Raw genomic sequence first — 20,295 nt, forward strand, 5'->3', positions numbered from 1 at the left:
CAATGTCATGTGGTAATTAGGTCTTGTGGACCTGTAGACGGGCAGGAGCTTTTCAGGAGTGGCTGAGTTTTTTTTAGATCACACCCTGGTATCTTGCTGAGTGGCCCGGTGAGACCGCTTGGCGAGGACAGTGAGAAAATGTAGGTTGTTACGTCCATCTAAAAGCCCAGATGGACTCTGCAGCCTGCTCCAATCAGCTCACAAAGGTGATATAATTGCCAGGGCAGGATGGGACAAGGCCACCGCCTTTGGAGTTCTTCATTCTCCTCCCTTTCCCATTGCACCTATTCTCTCCCACTCTATACTCACTGATTATACTCCCCTCCCTCATTGTCCCATTATCCCCCTCCAACAACAGGCCAATTTGTCCCTCCAGCTTGGCTCCCGCCTCCCCTCCTGCTGCGTTATTTAGCCCCTCTTCTGCACTTCAATGGCAGGTACTGATTAGAGAACTTCCACGACCTCTTCGCTATTCCTCAAAAATCCCTCCTCCCTTTCCCAGCAACCTTTAATCTGATTACAGGCTTTCTGCAGCTTTTCAAAGGAGGCCAGTCCCAGGAGGACAATGGCAGACCAAGTGGTTTCACAAACACACTCCCCAGGGTCATATGATTCACAGGAGGAGCTGCGTCCACTCTCCTCAGCATCAAATCGCTGCAAGATCTGTCCGCACAATGATTTAAGAGAAACATCTCTGTTACAGTGGATCCATCTTTCACCTATTGGACCCTGTCATCAAAAATCACAGCAAACTTCTGCAGTGTCTGAAAACACTGGATTTGAGTCAAGATCCCAAAGGTCTATATCTGTCTTTTTTCTAGTTGTAGAGGATAAACTACTGGATCAAACTGATTGATTTGCAGCCATTGACAGTTAAAACGGTTTGACACCACTGAGTCTTCATCACAGTCAAATTCTGATTATTTTGGTGTTTGGGTGAAAAGATTTTGACTCTGATGAAGGTACAGCTACATTAAGTACATTGAGTGTGCTCCAGTGCTGTGCTATTTTTTCACAGATGATCAGAAAGAAAGTTAATAGTTAGTTGTTCGTTAGTTAAGGTAAATGTATAATAATAGTATCTGATAATTAGTTAGTTGATGGTCAGTTAATATAATTAGTTAATTAATAGTTACTAAATAGTTAATTAATGTTTACTAGCTAGTTAGTTAGTGAGGTAGTTAGTTAGTTAATAGATAATAACTCGGTAATATAGTTAGTAAGAACTTGTCATTGAAGTAACTTATGAGTTAGGTACAGGTTTGCACAGCCTTGTCTCCTAAAAATGATCCATGTTGTTTTGCAATCAGAAGTGACACAAGAGGGTGGAGTTAAGTACAACCGAATGGTGAATAAGACATTTTTAGGCGACCAAAACGGTAACAATTAACTTTCATGAACGGAAAACACACTGTGAAAGGCTTAAAGTTGTGGTAGCGACGTGTCAATCACAAAGTAGCCAGGCAAAGTAAAAACTACAAAACAATCGGACTTTGTTTTTTCCAACCAGAGGAGTCACCCCCCGGCTGGCTATTTAAGTTTAAGGCACTTCCACATTGGCTTCACTTTTCAGACCGGATGTTGCCGCCTGGTATGACACCATGTAAATGGTGTGTGTGTCATTGCACTATAACAACACAGACTATAAGGTATTTGACCCCAGCTGAGTGTTAATAGATAAACCCTCAGTTAACTTGCTTAAACCCATCAGGCCTTTTTAGAGACCTCTTCAGTCAATAAAGCTTCTACCACCAGTCAACCTGACAAGACCAGCACAAAGCACATGTGTATTGAGAGTTCATTAATGTCACAGTGAATGGTCAGGAAATGACCCTATTGACTGGCGTGTCCAGGCTTCATTACCATCAGAATAAAGGGAGCAGAAGGGCCGGAGCCCTGGAGGCAACTAGTAAGCCCATGATGACCTGAAGGAGCTGGACATCCAATTGGCTCACAGTTTAACCCTCTCAGACTCAACACACTTTCAACATTAGTCAAATCAAAAATGAAGCCAACTAATGATGTTTTAGCGATGCGGATATTTCTCCACTCGTTCAAGGAGCATCAGTTCGGCAGCATTTAAACTAATGCTGCATGAGAGACCTTGAGTTGTCAGAGTCACATGACTTAAGGAGCTGGTTATGGAACTGCACTGGAAACAGCGTCACTAATCTAACTTTATCTAAGGTCCAACTTAAATAAAATATTTACAATTATCAGCAGGGTATAAAAAAATGTCCTGTCATGCAAGGCTGCAATGTAGATTTGTCAATAATTCATACAAACATTGAAATATATTTTTTTTAAATGTTGGGATAATTTGTTTGTAATGTGTACTGCTGAAGTTAAGTATATGCATCATCATATATGCATTTTGTTGTCTGCATGGATTTTTTTTAAAATCTTGTTTGTTCTTTTAAAACACTAAAACACTGACTACTGTTCATCCTAAAATTTCTTCGGGACATATCACACACACACACACACACACACACACACACACACACACACACACAATCATATACAGGTCTTTATCTCTAAGGACAGAAGTGTTGATATAAAAGAGGGCTAAAACTTATCTTGAGCCAGAGAAGTATTCATACATTATTCCCCTAAATTGTTTACCTCATAATGTCACCTTGTGTAGTTATAGAATTATCCAGGTTTGGGCGATTTGTTTGACATCTGAGTGATGAATACGTTATCTGATATCAAACCAGTCTCCTTAAATAGAGAGAATAACAGCTTTTGGAAAACATGGTTAAGAGCTATACAAATGTATTATTGTTGTATGTCCAGTCAAATGAAGCCATTCCATTAGGTTAGGAATTGAGCATCTTAATTTTGGATGGATACAAGACTAAATCAAATGATAACGACTATTATTATGAATATCAGAAACCACAAACTGTATACCACCAGTGTACAAGAAAAGAGAAAGATTAATTAAAACAAGACAATTCAAAACTAATATTCATGAGGCTAAAAGTAAGTCTATATTATTTTCAATTCAAGAGACAACCCAAGACTAAAGATTTCTCAAGGTATATTGTTGAAAATGGAAATAACATAGAAATAGGATTGCTAGAATATTTATTTGATATGTTTATTTGCAATCCCACATTTTTACAGGAGCTGGAATGTATGAGGCGTTCAGATGAGTTTATTCTGTAACAATGGCACACATGCACAGATACAGTTGCTGAGCATGAATGGAAGGTTGGTCAGATGTTCGCTCCCGCTTGAAACAGCACATAAGATTCCCATACTAGGTGTTTTACTCTTATATCGGGATCGCATAGTGGTGCACTGATCATATAAAAAGAGCAACACAAAGAAGAAATAAAAACATATTCTGGGCTATGTAATCGTGAATTTCCATCAACAATAAATGCAATTATCTATAATGACAATTATTAATAATAACTCCTATCATATTATTATCTTCTTACAGTATAATAAAATATCCTGATTCTACAACCAAAATGTTTGCTTTGCTGCCACCTTGTGGTGATAATGGAGTGTAGCAGACCTGTCGGCAGCCTACACTCAAGCACGTTTAACCAGCAAACTACATACACAGCAGTCAGTAGTAGAGTTGTGGAGTTTATACCCAACTATGTTTCTGGAAGTTCACAATATACCCACCTATCAGCCAGAAAGCCATTGGAATATAAAAGGTATAAGAGTACACCTAAACACAACACACACAAAACCACTAAAAATCTGTGCAATAGAAACACACTGTGCATTAAAAGTACCCTGTCTGGATATTTTTGTATTTTAGTTCTTTAGATATACTTAGTTACTGTGGATTTTGTACTTTTTGCACTTTTCTTACTTAGTTGATATTCTTACTGTTTATTACTTATTTACTTATTTGTATTACTTGTTGCTCTTGTTTTTTTACTCTGTATCTTAATCTGTGCTTGTCTGTCCACTTTGCTGCTTTGATCCTGTGAATTTTCCCACTGCGGGACTAATAAAGGATTATCTTATCTTATCTTATCTACCCATCTACCTAAGTACCCACACCCCTTCAACGACCACTGACTGCAACATAATACTCACCAGTTCAACAGGTAGACATATCTGTAACAATGGGGTGGACACACAACCAGTCACTCCGGATGAATGGAAGGTTGGTCAGATGTTCGATCCAACTTAAACTACACAGTAATGTTTCATATTGGTAGACCACATGGTCAACTAACTTAACGAATTACTGTAAATCTATGGTGGATTTGTAACTGTATCTTACAGTATTTCATAATAACTGTAACATACAGTTAAATGTTCATCCATAGCATGTAAATTAACAGTTAATGCCGTCAATTAAAAATAACAGCAGACTACCGTAATTTATCAGCACGATACAGTATTTATTGTGAAGAGGTGGATACACGCTTCTCTATACAAGTTCAGTGAATCACAATCCATCTACATCGCACTGTCTATTGTAGGTTAATGTGTCTGTAATGACGATAGAATATTTGTATTATTCAAACTGCTCATTGCCTACAAGTCATTCGTGAGTGACAAGACCTGACCTGATCCTTCTGAGCAGCCATGTGGAGATCAACCGAGGAGCCGAGGCAACATTACGCTGATCATCCTAAATTCAGTGTCCAGTATTGTTTCGTCTTGATGATTATTTAACTGTTAACATCTCAGATAATGTTTCACTTGGTCTGTTTTGTTAAAATTTTGGTAAATTGCATTTACTGGTTAATTTACCAACAGGATTCCCACACAACTGTGAGTCGCTATGCTGCATAACACACTGCCTCTGGTGCACACTTTCCACTGTGATTTTCATGAACAAAATATTGATTTGTGGTTGGCAGTCACAACTTTAACAGGAATTGAAGTAATTTATTTACACTGTTACACAAGCAAATCATTAATGTTAAAGCTGCCATTTAAAATAAATGTATTGTCAAGAGCTTAAAAAGAGTTAACAGAAAGATTTGAAAGAGTAGATCTTCCACTTTTGTTTCGGGGAACCAAGACGTTTTTTTAAAAAAGCAGGGGAATTTATTCTTCACCTCTTGGAGCAGACATTATGTCCCAATTGAGAAATGTCGCCACAGAGGCTTCAAAGCTAACTGTTACCAGTAACAGAGCTACCGGACCAGCAGCACAGGTGAACAGGGGACAAGGCCTCAGGATTTCACCCCGTCTGTACAAAAGTCAGACTCTACTGTACACAGTTTGAATCCTAACCCGATCCCAGCATCGCTATCGCTGTTTTATTGATAAAAGCAGCTTTGACTAACACAACAGCACATACTGCCATCGGTTACACACAGGTTAAGGTCACCATCATACTGGCCTACGTTTTTGGCCAAATACTGGTTGACATGCTCATTGAGTCACTCTCCAGACCTGCCACCGCTTTATTGGAGAAAAATGAAACAGCTGCTCCTTTGGCAGCAAGAACTGGTGCTGTTCAGCCGCAGCAAGAGGAGGCATTTCTCAACTGTTTTTGTCATTGCTGGCTGCAATTTTTCCACAAAATCCACATGACTAAGGCAATCATTTGGATTGTTTTTCGCCATGGTGAGAGCAGGAATCTTCACTGCACTTGCCGTAGGGCGAGAAGTATTTTTAACTGTTGTTGCCAAGGCACCAAGAGGAGCTGTCACAGTGGTGCCATACTTGCCAACTGTGGTGAGGTTTATAGGCAGCTTACTTTTTGATGTGCTTTATTGGACGCTTATTTATCTGCTCACACTTTCTTGCTGCCATGTTGCTTCCATATAACATGAAAAACAGTCGTTTGGTTTATTGCAAATGTTGGAGAGCGAGAGAGGAGACAGAGACAGCAGCAGCCCAAGGTTTCTACCCGTTAAAGGGGAGGTTTTTCTTGCCACTGTTGCCCACTGCTTCCTCATGAGGGAATGCTGGGTTTTTATTACTCGTAGAGTACAGTCTAGACCTGCTCTATATGAAGTGTCTCTAGATAACTTTTATTATGATTTGATGCCAAACTGAATTGGTTAGCACTTGTCATTCAGCAAGAGTACGGATACAGTTTTTAAGGTCTCCTTGTGTTCTCGAGCAGGTTAGGTGAACTGGAGACTCGCCTGCAGGTGTGAACTTATTTGTAAGTTAAAAGTATGTCCAGTTGTATTCAACTTGTAAATGTGGGGTGTAAATGAACAAGTCAATTCGAAATGAAGTTTTAGCGTAAGTTCAGTCAGGAAGACTATACTCTCGCATGCCTAAACCCATAGTTGCGCATGCGCACTCTTTATTTCCTTGCTGTTATTGTTTGGGGCTGTTGATCATGATATCAGCTGTCTAGATCAGCCGGTCTCTTCTATCCAATAGCATAACGACACAATTACATCGTTGGCCTATCATCTTGCTGCTGTCTATTTTTAAATATGACTGTCCCTCTACCTTCAGTACGTTCATGCTGCTGTTACGCAACCCTCCACCTCCCCATCTCCGCCAAATCTTCGCAGATTAATCAGCTTCATTAACTCATAATTTTATCAGCTTCATCAGCCACCAGTGTCTGGACTCCATGGGGGGATTTATCTTGCTGCTGCTCAGGGCAGAAGCCCCTCGATTACAAATCTCTCTGTAAAGTCCAAGCGCCAAAGACTCTGAAGACTTTATCATCACATATCATTTGTTCACAATAAACAATTATCTTTTCTTTATCTGACTTGTCTCTCCTGATTGAACTCTATTTTACTTTTGAAAAACTGTGTTCTTAAGGTTGGAGCCAAGGCTGGTTTACCAATGGGCCTCAGACCCTCAGGGGGCCCAAAGCAAAGATTCATGTATCAATTAGTTTGTGGTAATTTCATGAATTGAATTCATTTTAGTCAAAACAGTCTAAACTAATGTTTACAATCACATTCACAACGCGAGAGGAGATCGGGTGGTGTGAAAGGAAATTGACCAACAATGCCAGAATGTGGAGATATTGAGTGAACATGAATGAAATAAACTTCCTGGGTTTAATGTTTTTTTCAGGCACATGAGAGGCTATTGCTGAAGTATCAGTAATATAAGTAATTTCAACTATATGACAGTATTGCATTTTAATCATAGGGGCTGAGCAAAGAAAAGAGAGTAAAGACAATGATATAAGGTTATTGTTTAATTCCAGTTACATGTGATTTATGAATGTGTACATATACATCATGAAGACAACAAGCAGGTTGTCACATACAATCACATATAGTCTATGGAGTTTGCCTAACATTCAACACTACAGCAAACAAATCGCTGAAAATTGTATCATAACAAAAGTTAGTAAAAACTTCCACCTTAAGAACAAGCTAGTTATGACCATAATATGCAAGATTAAACCATATGTACACACAGCTTACAAAAACCTATACATCATTTTAAAGAAATAACTACAATATACAACTCAAAAATTGTCTAATTTGGCTGCACAAATACTTTTGATTATTCACTAATCACCTTCATTTATACACCATTTTTCTAACAGAGTCTTCATTATGGAGAAATAAAATGGCAAACATTTCATCGATTTAAAAAGGTATGACATAAGAGCTTCAGAGCTGATGTACAAATGTTTCTCAATTCTTCTGCATTATAATCATTTTACAGAGCATTAACAGTGTCTTTGACTTCCCATTGTGCTGCTTGGATTCAGAACCTGATATTTTACAGTACAGTACATTAAGCATCTGCAAATCATATGAAGTTTCATCCAAAATGAAAGAGAAAGTAAATGTAGTTTAAAAGTTCCTTCAAAATAAAACCAGATTGAGAATAATTTTTCCATTTATGAGTTATTTGATTACCACCATCATAACCTTAAGCTTCCAATCATTCACAAATCTGTCAGGTGTAAAAGGTGCGAGACAAGCGTGTCAGAGGGCCGGTGTGATCCTTTCTTTGTATAAGTGCACATTTTGGTGGCTGCTGTTGTTTCACAACTGTATCAAGTTCAAAGTGAAATGAGGGGCTCGATGTTTCTAACTTTGCTCCACAGAGAAGTTTGATTCGGATCTGTCGGACAAAAAGAAAAAAATCACGTTGAAAGAGATTTCAAGAGAAAAAGCACCAAATGACGTCTGTGTGAGTGAACTTACATGTCTTGGTGCTTGTGTATCATGTGGTTGTTGTACTCCAAAACAGGAGGGATGCTCTCCTCATCCTCAGGAACCTGAAACAGACACAGGGGATCAGAGCATGAGCCAGATATTCATCTGAGTAATTTCATAGTCCAGTCTTTTCACTTAAAAAAAGACAAGACCACCATCTCGTGGTAGAAAAGCCCTCTTACCTCCCAGTAGACTTCATCCTCAAAGCAGTTGTCATCAGCAGGGTCACCCCAGATAGGTAACCTCAGAATGAGACCTTTGAAGACAGAAAAAAAGCACTTAAACAAGACTTATATCTTCAATTTTAAGTTTTTAAAAGTAGTTCAAACCTATTTTGCTCTTAAGATAATACAATTGAGTCAGTGTAAAAATCCCAGGAAATTTGCATGTGACTATTCCTGAGCTGCTAAACAGGCACTTTAGAATTCAAAGAATGTTTTCCTGCCAGAAGATTTATCTCCGTAATCCTAGTAAATAACTAAATGTTTCCTAACTATAACACACAGAAACACTAACATTGACACATACCCTTTTTACTTCAATTGACATCATTTCTCATTTTGGCAGTTTTTCTTTAATATTTTTTCACTTGGAGGAGTTTCCTTTCAATAGAGGTCTTCAAAAATAAATTGTAATCAACCTTTTAGGTGCTAATAAATATCATCATGCCTCTGGTTACCTTAACATAATCATTGAAACAGAGTGCCTTGAATGGAAATATAACTGCTTACCTTTGTCTGAAAGTAATACTCAACACATTTGACATACTCACCAACAGCCGCTCCTCCACCAAGTCCAAATACAATAGCCACACATGTGCCAGCAGCCTGGAAGGCTCCCTGTGTTCCTGGCGTTCTGTCTGCAAACTCTCCTTCAAAGTCAAATGTCTCGATCAACCTGGACGGAAAAATACACTCTTTAATCCTGCGAATGTTTGCTTAATCTGCATGATGAGATGAAAACACTGCCTGACGTCTGGGTGTTTGTTTGCATGTCAGTTAGTGCTTTCCCTCACTATGTTTGAGTCAACAAAGATCAGGTTTTCTGTATTTGTAGTTATAGGTGTGCGTGTGTGTGTGTGCGTCACTCACCCCTGCCTGCTATAGACCTCTTCAGAGGCGAATGCAGCAACAATTGCGCCTATAAAGCCGCCGAGCATCCCTGGCACAGCGTGCAGATTGTGGACACCACATGTATCCTGGAGTTTTAGGTATTTCTCCAAGAAGGGCTGAGAATGAGAAAAACGATCATACATGAATTACTGATGTGTAACCACACCATGGACTAAATGCTTTTTCAAAATTCTCAAAAATGCCACAGAATCCACTTTTAAAAATTCATTACGTGCCATTTCTATGTAATTACTTCATCAAAATTCCTCCTCAGGTTGTTAAAACCCCAACTTCCAAGAATCCTAATTTTAAACTTTATTTAGGTCATGTGAAGTGTCTCATTACAACATTCATTTGAACAAACAGACATGACTCCTCACAATAATTGTCGGCACCTGCTAACCCTTGAAGTGTGTCGTAACATCTTGCAGAGGTTCACTGGACTGTTTCCATTTAATTTTGAAAGTAGTCTACACGGTGCCTGCTCCTTTAATGTGTCATCACGTCTTATAATCCTTTTGTTTTCCTGTTATACAACCCACAACTGGTTTTATTTGACTTCTCCTTCTTAGGCTGCTTTCCATCTGAGCCACAAGACAGAATTCAAGATCTCTGTCAGAATAAAAGTTAGGAGGTGAAAGACTGCAGGCTTACCGTGACAAACAGGTAGCCAAAGGTGGAGATGATGCCACAGCAGAAACCCACGATTAGAGAACCATAAGGAGTGATCATGAACTCTGCTGCTGTTCCCATTGCAACACCACCTGCCAGAGTGGCATTCTGGATGTGCACCTGTCAGGTAAAACAGCATGTTAGTTATGAGAAATACATAAATGACAGGTTGCAGATTTGTTGTTTTTCAGTGACATGGCATTACCATGTCCAGTTTTCCTCTTTTGTCAGACATGCTGGAGATGGCCACGGTGGTGAGCACAGAGGAGGCGAGGGCGATATAAGTGTTGATGGCTGTTCTGTGCTGTCCAGAGCCGTGGTCTGTGATTGCCGAGTTGAAACTGGGCCAATACATCCACAGGAACAGTGTACCTGTGAGGTAAGATAAGGTCAATGAAACCACAGTTAGATTAACACATTTACAATCAAGTAAGCATGTTTTGACAATGATGAATGTAAAATATTATAGATATTCTGAATAAACTACGTCCTAAAGAAAACACTTAAAGTGTTGAACTGTCAAAAATAAATCCCTCACCAATCATAGCAAACACATCAGAGTGGTAGGTAGATCCGTTGAGGCGTTTGCTTAGGTTTAGGTTTGGTCGATAGAGAACCCAGGAGATGGCCAAACCATAGTACCCTCCAAAGGCGTGAATGACCATTGAGCCACCAGCATCTCTGCACTGTGTGAATAAGCAGTGAAAATAAGAAATTGCAATGTTTGAGGGAATATTCTCACTCCTTGGACAATAATAAAGCTTCCAGTGGGATGATTGTGTTTGTAAGACTCACATGAAGGAGGTCGAGGATGATGAATTCCTCCACAGCAAACAGTGTGACGCCAAACAAGGTGACAATCATCAACTGCACAGGGCTTACTTTACCCAGGAGGGCACCGTAGGCAATCAGAGAACTGGCTACGCAGAAGTCAGCGTTGATCAAACTGTGAGGAAAAAAGGAAAATAACAAGAAAATAAGTGGAAACTTTAACAATCAAACAATCAAATCTGCATTTAACAGATTGTACAGGGCTTTGCCATGACAAGAATGCTTTGTCTCAGGGACGCCACGAGACAAACTACGTTTTGACACGGTGACAACTGAGACAAAAGAACCTGTATGAAACATGGTGAAACCTTTCTGTATATCTTGAAAAACATGTGTTTGTTTTCACTTTTGAGTGACATAACCTGCACATACCTGCATATGTCCAGTTTAAATGATTGATGATGCATAAAATGCTGTACCTTTTGAATATCTTACCTCTCTACTCCAATAGAGATCGTTGCGGTGACGGGGTCGAGCGCGTGGAACCAGCCTTGCATGAGAAGAGCCCACTGCACACCAAAGGCAGCAATCATGAAGTTGAAGCCCACACCACCAAAGCTGTAGCGTTTCAGGAAGGTCATGAGGAAACCAAATCCAACAAAGATCATGACATGGACGTCCTGGAAGCCTGGAGAGAGGAAAATAAACACATTTGTGTAATGGCATGAAATCAGCACATTCATTTTCTACTTTGAATTAACTTAGGGTCATTTAAATGAAATAATAAAATAAAATAATGTAATCGAAGTTTCTTGTTTCTGCAAGATACAAGATTGTCTCTCAACGGTTCTCAGCATGTCAGGGGTGGCTAACTGTGCTAACAGCGCTAACAGTGCAACTACGGCAAAAGTGCTGACAGAGCTAACAGTGCTAGCATAAAGGGTAAAGCATGGGGGGTGCTACGCATCCACAACGATGCTGTCGGTCTGGACGGCTTTGTCAACTGTTACATATGAGAGTAGTGCAGAGCAGCAGACATGAGCTAGCCAGTGGGGCGCACTCAAATGCATAAATATGCACGAAAAGCACTGGCCCGGCCACGTCTACAAAGCAAGGAGAAGCTCTGACAACAACACACATAGAGGGAGACCGACTTCATTCTCTGCTCAGGTAAACATTCCTCCACCATTAAATATTTAGAAAGCAAATAGTTGTTTGCTGCTTTATTAATGCTCTGAATGTTAAATACAGCTTCTTCAATTTTGGATTTTTAATGTATCATTGCATGTTGAGATTTTATCAGTTCAAAATGATTACCGTCTTTAAGCTATAATTGCAGATGGAGAACTCCAAGATTACATCAAACTGGAAATACAGGTGCTAGATTGCCAGAGGGTCAAAAGTAAGCCCAGGAAAATGCAACCAAGTACCTTTTGAAACCAAGTATCACAAGTTTGCCTTTTTAACAATCACAATCTACTTATAGTTGTAAAAAACGTTCCAAAAAACAGTCCAATGCAGCCGTGTACACAAACCAAAGACATAATTGAGAAGAGTGAAGTTGGAGTAAAATTGCTACAATTTGGTTTTAAACTGTTGCAGCTGTAAGAAACCTTTTTAATTTTGTCGATCAATAAATTAAAAAAATGTTGGTGCATGGCCAACATCACTGACACAGGATCAGCAAAGCAAAACCTACATTTAGATATGAAACTCTTTGTTGCAAGATACATACACGCTGTCTATTGTTGTACTTACTGGGATATCTGAAGTAGAAGTCATTTTCGATATCGCTGGTGATGTTGTGAGTTACTTTGAACTCCAGCCATTTTCGTACGTCTGATTCCTCATCATAGCGGATGAAAATTCCAAACAGTACAACCATAGCAATCTGCCAGATAAAGCAGACAGCCGGCAGAGAAATACGAACATTGGTGTTCTTTTGCCGGCAGAAGAAACCTTCCATGCATTGTAGAAAGTTCCCCATGATGATAACTCTCTTGTAACGATGCTCTGATCACTCCTCAGCCAGGGACCCTGCTCGGATGTGACTTCCAGCAGCTTCTCAGCAGGTATATATATATTCATGCATCTGGTCCTCTGGCCGGGGTGTGCTGCTTTTGTTCACTCACATACAGGGGGTGGATACACCTTAGCAGGTAAACCACTCCCTACTGTACCTGCCTACTTGTCTTTCTACAGCCAGGCCAAGCTGAGAACACTCATTACCAGCAGGAAATAAAGTAATCATTAATGCTCGATAGAAATGTTGCTGTACAGACTAACTTCATATGGCAACATGTTGTGATCTGGCCACTTCTAGCCATTAGTGCAACATGTTTGCATTTGCTTGACAATGGACACAGTCAGAAACATGGTAAATATCAGGTCTTGGTGTAACAGTAAAGATATTCAGCCACAAAATCCAACACCTGCAACTGCAGTTGACATAATGACTTGCTAGAATTGTTAACTCTCCTGTATTAGAAATGATTTGAATGAGCTCACTGAGCACATTAAACTGGGCCTTGGTGAACACACCTGTCTATCAGGCTCACGCTAAACATCATCACCAGAGTTGTGATTTGAATGGAGGCGTGTATTACTCTGACCAGATGACACGGCCGTGTTATTAGAGGAATCATAAAACTGTGAATTGAGTCTTTCTGTCAACATATCTCTTACACTTCGTTACAACCGTTAACTGAATGTTTACTGAGCCTGTTATGTACGGCTGCTAACCACTCTCTCTCTCCACTGGAGAAGCTGAGGGTAAAGTGCCTTGTTTAAGGACCCATTAAGATAACTGGGGAATACTGTTGGATGAGTGGTTAAAAAGCATACATACTGTACTGCCAGACAAGAAAGACAAGAGGAAGTGAGATGATATTAGTCACAAATAGTATGACCCCCCAAATGAGTGATGGCTCAATAAGAACAAATCTGTATTTATTATTTTGTCACACCGAGCTCAGTCAATATAGTGAACGATGAGCAGAGACACGGTTGTCCACATCATGTGGCCGTTTGTGTTCTCTTCCTACAATTCATATGTACTTTGTGTTCTGTTAGTTTTTTCCCCAAACGTGATGCCTATCTAACAGAAGAGATTCCAGTGTGGAGAGCCATGATTTAAATCATTGTGACACTTGTGACAAGAACATTCCAGATAGCTGCTTTCTATCTCAACTCATTATGTAACACAACAGGTTATGTATCACTGACGAGATTTCCCTCATTGATAACATTGTAGCATGTGCGTCAAACGTTGATTTACAGTATCTACTTTAATAACCCTAAACCTATTCATTACTAAATATCACATGCAACGAATCACTAAGTTTAGCAGGTTTTTGAGTAGACAAGAGCAGGTCTGCAAAGAAAAATACAAAACAGGTATTAGATTGTTTTAGTCATTCATTTCCCCAGTATTACATTAGGTTTATTGGTCCTTAATTTTGTCAACAGGTTGAGTTGTGTTTTCATGACAGACTGACTTATTGTGTCAGTCCCTCATTCTTTGGGACTTGTCTGTCATTTCTCTTTTCCTGTTTCATCTCAGCTGAATGTCAGAATTCCCCTGAGTTGAATGCAGGGTTATTGAGACCATGTGGGACTGGCTCTTAGTTTATAAGTACTTGCCCTCTCTGACAATCATGGTGTAACAACGCCGTGCACTTTCTTTAAGGCGTGAGAAAGATGGGGAATTGCACACCCAGGATATTCGGATCCATCCTCGATGTATTGCGAGCAGATTCAGCCAGAAACTGTGGTCCTATTGAGATGTTTTAACTTGTATAGAAGAACACCTTTTCACCGTACCTGCATCAAGGCAGATCTTAGCGCTATTCATGCAAGAGTTTGTGCTTGCCGAGCGATTACCCAGCGCACGCAGGCTTTATTTTGCTTATTGATTTATTTTCACTGAAACCCTCTTTATACACATTGTTTATTTTTGAAGAGGCATTTTTTCATTGTGACGGAAACTTCTGAGATTTGCTTCTCAATAAAACATATTTGTTTCTTAATATTATGTGGTTGTGAACTGGTTTGTCAGGCTTCTTCTCTATCAGCTAAAATCTGGGGAATCAGTACCACCACATTATGGTCTTGTGTTTTCAGAATGTTTGCACTGTATTTGTTGTACTGCATTGTCTTGTGTTTAATTGCAGATTCACTCATATTACATTGAACTGGTAAGAGTCAAGTACACCAATGATGGGCAAAGAAAACCAGTAGTCTATAAATATTTACTGTGCTGAATAAAACAAGATGTAATTTAATATAAAGTGATTCTTGTAACTTTTGTTGAATGCTAAAATGTAGTGTAACAGATACAAGACACAATATCTATGTAAAACTAAAAAGGTTGGGAAACCTTTTTGCTTGCGACTCCTCATCACCAGTCACATATGGCCACCCGATGTCACCAGTTTGACCAAAAAGTGATATTTTTCCTATTTTATTTGAATAATTTTAGGGAAGAAGAGAAAGAAAATAAATAGGCAAAACTTTGTATTTTTTTTTTGTATCATTTCCTCTTCTGCTAAAAAAAACTGCAGCCCTTCAGATTTACCTTGTGACCCTTACGTGGCTCCTGACTTCCAAGTTGGCTGATTTCAAACTTCGCTGACATTACCCGCCATAAACCACTGGTCATACAAGACTGAGTGCTGACTCCTGTACTGAACGGGTGCATTTTATTATGTGAATTAAAGTTTACATTTTTATGGAGTGTTGTTCAATCGACAAGATGATGTTAACAGCACTGTCACAGAAAGCATCCACACTGAGCATGGATCACTGCTGCAGAGGGCAAAGCAGGTGAGTGAACATGCTGTTTTGTCTTTTCGGGATAAATATGTCTACATAAAAAATATTTTTTATAAAAGAGTTGAGGCGGTTAAATTGTTTCATTTCAGCCCTGGAGCGGTTAAACATGTGACGGATGGACTAAGTGGAGTCTTCAGATCTTATCTGATGGAGGTATTTCAGCAATGTTTCCTGTCACATGGTGTGGCCGCACAGAGACCTGGAATGATGCCACAAGAAAGATTACGTGCACCTGTCAGTCTACAGGTTAGTGAGACACAGATCAGGGCACTGAAGCTATTCAAACAACAAAGCATTTCTTTTTTTTTCTTTGCCTCAGCCTACAAAACAAATACTGCCTGTCCCATTAAGCCTGCTCAATTGGCATCACTTAAAAGAAAACCACAAGAAGGATTAAGCTCTTCAAATATATCATTCATTTCAGTGTGAAAACTCAATGTGCATATTTCTCTATCAGTGTGGGTTTGAGAAATAATTTGACATCAACAACTTTAAATACACGGAAAAGGCATCTAATGATCGATTCCCTCCCACGTCAATGAAAGCAATATTTTTTTTGGAACGATTATGCATCACATAAATCATCTTGCCACAGCACAATGCTTTGTTGTGCATCTATGACGGATATATAAAAGGCGAGTCAATCATTTAAAATTGATCTCTACAACACAGCTTGTGAATGATGAGTGTTTTGCACGTTGATGAAATCCATCTGGAGCAGCCAGAGGAGTGTGACTAGAAACCAGAAAGGATTTCCTAGAACATATCAGCACATGCAACCAGATGCCGAACTGATACGTGAGCGTCATGCAGTCGGCTGTTTCTTGGTGACAGAAAACTGCTATACACTCTAAAGACGATCTGACACTCAGATAACCCCCAACCACTGAGTTACGATCTGTAGATTTCTTTGTCATTCTTGTTTGTCACTCACATGGTCCATCATGAGACTTCAAGTTCACGCACCTGCAAACTGCTTTGTGTGGCTCAATCAGCCTCACAGGTGACTCTGAGAAACAATGGACGCATGTGACTACATTACTGGTGTTAACAGCCATTTTCATCTTTTATTATTGGGTATTTTCAGCCTGCAACTTTAAATTGAGTTATGTTGGAGCAACTATACACTCATATAAGATCACGATTTAATCTAAATGTGGCAATTGTGACAAGTGACATCAAAGATCGTTTAATCTAGGTCTTCTTTAATTCTCTTAGGTTTTATTCCACACCGTCTTATCTTGTATCAGCGCCTCACTATATGATCTTTACAAGGTCTGTGGATTAACATTATTCTATCACACTTTGTTTTATGGTTGTGTTTATTGTTTTTGCTTTCCTGTGCTTTAATTGTTTGCTTTTTCCATTTCAAAGCACTTACTAACTTTGTATGCACAGTATAATATATTTTGTATGTTTTTTTTTATAAAATGTCACTTAAAAAACAAAACTAAGGGACACTTATTATATCAGAAATGCATATTGTTGCCTAAAAGTAACCTTTCTGGTTATTCTGTATCAAATTCATGGATTTAGATTTATGAGATTTCTAGTATGGATGCACACTGACTTATTATAAGAATAACATGAGAACATTTAAATTGTATTAGTATTTTTGTGAACACTAAATGAGCATGCATTAAATGAGCCAACATGTTAGTGATAGATATGTATGACACTGGACGGGGGAATTGCAGCACAGTCTGTCAACACCATGGAATAAATTACATTTGCAAAGTAACAACATCTGTGATTTAAAAGACAATGCATATGTCGGTACAAAGTATTAATTGAGTTGAATTCATTTCCAAAGTCAACTCATTAATCGATCAATGCCAGACTAGAGCAGCTAAATTCAAGGATTTTTTTTGTCTATTTACTCTTTATGTATTGTTTCAAATGTATGTTTTGTTACATGGAGCCAAATAAAAACGAACGCAAGCATCAAAATCATGTGACAACTAAGAGCTACAGAACATGCTAGACCGGTGAGGTGGCTGCAATTACACACCATCTTGAGCACTCAACTTGCTTCAGTGAGATGGGTGAGTGACAATAGCCACACCTTCCTCATTGTGGCTGCGTTTCATCTGAGAAAATACTTTGAGTCAACATGAAGGCCTTACTGGGTGGACATGCCATATCAATTTGACATAATTAGAACTCACTTAGGACATTGTTCAGTCTAGATTTCTATTTGTTCTGTCCATTAAGGAGTTGTTAATGTGATACACTTCACTTTCTGTTTATAGTTCTGCACAAACATTCCTTTAGTTAAAAAAAGAAGTTAAGTCATTTTGTTTCAAAGCACCTCTACAGTGACATGTTTTCATTCTCTGTAGGATTAATCTCAAATTGATGTAGGTATCAAAAGTCTTATCAGTGGAATATGAGAAGGATTATCCGTGCTCATGATACTAATCCATTTCACATAAGGCTCGAATGACTACAACAGCAATTTCAATCATTTCTCAGCACGTATTATTGTATCTATATTTAAGAGGGTACAGTTGTGCAAGCATCAGTATTTGCAAAGAGATGGGTATCAATTCAATGTAACCTCTCTATGACATTACACACCCACGCAGCCATCGTGATGAGACTTGTCAGTGTCACTCAACAATGTCGCTTGTCTTGTTTTGAAAAAAACGCCCGAGACTCCAGGTGAGGGTGAGGTTTTTATGTTTTTACGTTACCTTGACACCGTCCAGAAAAATAACAGAAAACTATGTTTTAATTGAATGACCAAACAAAACCTTTTTGCCTAATTAGGGCCCGAGCCACCGACAACGTCGGGCCAGCGAAGGCCCTATTGAAATTGTAAGAATTATTAGGGCCCGAGCCACCGACAACGTCGGGCCAGCGAAGGCCCTATTGAAATTGTAGGGGTTCTCGGTCGTTTTTATTAGGGCCCGAGCCGCCGACAACGTCGGGCCGGCGAAGGCCCTATTGAGTTTCTAAGGGGTATTCTTATTATGATTCTTATTTTTGTAGGGAATGAGCTCGTAGGGGCACTTGCCATGCATGAAAACTCACCAAATTTGCACACCTCTCAGATCTGGTGGAGAAACTCTGCTGCGCAAGGTTGCATACTTGTGTGTAAAAAAATGGCTCTCTAGCGCCCCCTACAAGGCGGTCCGGCCACGCCCCTCGGCCAGTTTGTCCGATTGACTTGAAAATCAACACACATGTCCTAATCCACTAGATCTAAAAAAAAGCCTCTCAGACCCCGAAACCGCGCCTAGGAAAATTTTCCGCCATCTTGAATTTAGTGTAAAACACATCTTTGCGAACTCCTCCCACACGCTGGCTCCGATTGCTACCAAAATTGCTGTGGATCATTATTGGATGTAGATCACTCAGATTTATTTAAAAGCTTTTTGATATCTATTTGCGTTGAAAAGATATGGACCAATGAACTTCTTAGGGGCGTGGCTTAATATCAATTCACATAACTTCTCAACCCATTGTCGAAAATTCACGAAACTTTCAGCATATGTGCACATCGCATACCGTAACATACCCTGAGATTTTTGTTGCATTCAACCAATAGGGGGCGCTACAATAAACCCGCAAAGTTGTGTTTTTTGGCACATTTTCCATTTTGCAGCCTTCGTACTTCAACGAACTCCTCCTAGAGAATTTATGCGATCGACTTCAAACTTGGTCAGGATGCTCTTAAGACCTTTGTGATTAAAAATTATTAAAAGCTAGAGTTTTCGTCGAAGAACCTTGACGTGGCGTGGCGGCCATTTTGCATCATTTTTCTGAAAAATCAAGTTGTTATAACTCCAAGGTACATAATCCAATCCACACAAAACTTCTTGTGCATGATGCCACTTCAAGCCTGAACATACTTACATTGAAAAAAATGAAATAACTCATAGCGCCACCTACTGGCTGAAGGAAATGTCATATTTTATACGTTTCTTTATTCCTCCTAGCCAGGTGACCCGATTAGTCTCAAAATCAGTAAGGATAGTCTTAGGACATTGATGAAGAGCCATCATAAGTATTGTGTGTTTTCGTTGAACGCTGTTGCCGTGGCGACGCATCGTTCGCCATGCAAAATTGAAGTTGTTATAACTCAAAGGTACATTATCCAATTTGCACAAAACTTCTTGTGCATGATGCCACTTCAAGCCTGAACATACCTGATTTGAAAAAATTCAAAAAATTCATAGCGCCACCTACTGGCTAAAGGAAATTTGTTTCAGTAGGTTAGGATGCTCAAAAAATCATGGTACTTTGCACAAGTGTCAAAGGCATCGGAAGAAATATGTGGAATGATTTTTGGCCTTGTCCGTTTTAAATTGCCTCTGTAGCGCCCCCTACAATATTTCAAAAGAGCAGCCCCGGCGCTACGTTTGAGCTACATGTACGAAACTTGGTGGGCACATGTATCCTCTTGAGACTTAAAAATAAGTCTCTTGGCACCATGCTCTAAAACCTACCGAAGTCGGCCATTTTGATTTTGGTGTCATTTTTCCATAGCATAGTAGGTTAGGATGCTCAAAAATTCATGGCACTTTGCACATGTGTCAAAGGCATCGGAAGAAATATGTGGTATGATTTTTGGCCTTGTCCGTTTTAAATTGCCTCTGTAGCGCCCCCTACAATATTTCAAAAGAGCAGCCCCGGCGCTACGTTTGAGCTACACGTACGAAACTCGGTAGGCGCGCGTATCCTGCGGAGACTTAAAAATAAGTCTCTTGGCACCGTGCTCTAAAACCTACCAGAAGTCGGCCATTTTGATTTCGGTGTCATTTTTCCTCAGCATAGTACTATTTGCAAAGCATCGTTTCCGG

General features: G+C 39.5%; 1 protein-coding gene across 1 annotated transcript; it reads right to left on the bottom strand.

Moving 5' to 3' along the window:
* Nucleotides 1–7,111: 7,111 nt before the first annotated feature.
* Nucleotides 7,112–12,731, bottom strand: LOC306697660 (ammonium transporter Rh type C). The gene is made up of 11 exons (XM_079161674.1): nt 12,413–12,731; nt 11,150–11,342; nt 10,679–10,829; nt 10,422–10,569; nt 10,089–10,255; nt 9,866–10,003; nt 9,191–9,327; nt 8,872–8,996; nt 8,282–8,355; nt 8,088–8,161; nt 7,112–8,004 (listed from the first exon to the last, which is right to left on the bottom strand). The coding sequence occupies exons 1-11, from the start codon at nt 12,639–12,641 to the stop codon at nt 7,971–7,973; spliced, it is 1,470 nt and encodes a 489-aa protein (XP_079017800.1). The 5' UTR covers nt 12,642–12,731; the 3' UTR covers nt 7,112–7,970.
* Nucleotides 12,732–20,295: the final 7,564 nt, after the last annotated feature.

Source organism: Pholis gunnellus (assembly GCF_910591455.1).
Source record: "Pholis gunnellus genome assembly, chromosome: 1".
NCBI classification, from domain to species: Eukaryota; Metazoa; Chordata; class Actinopteri; order Perciformes; family Pholidae; genus Pholis; species Pholis gunnellus.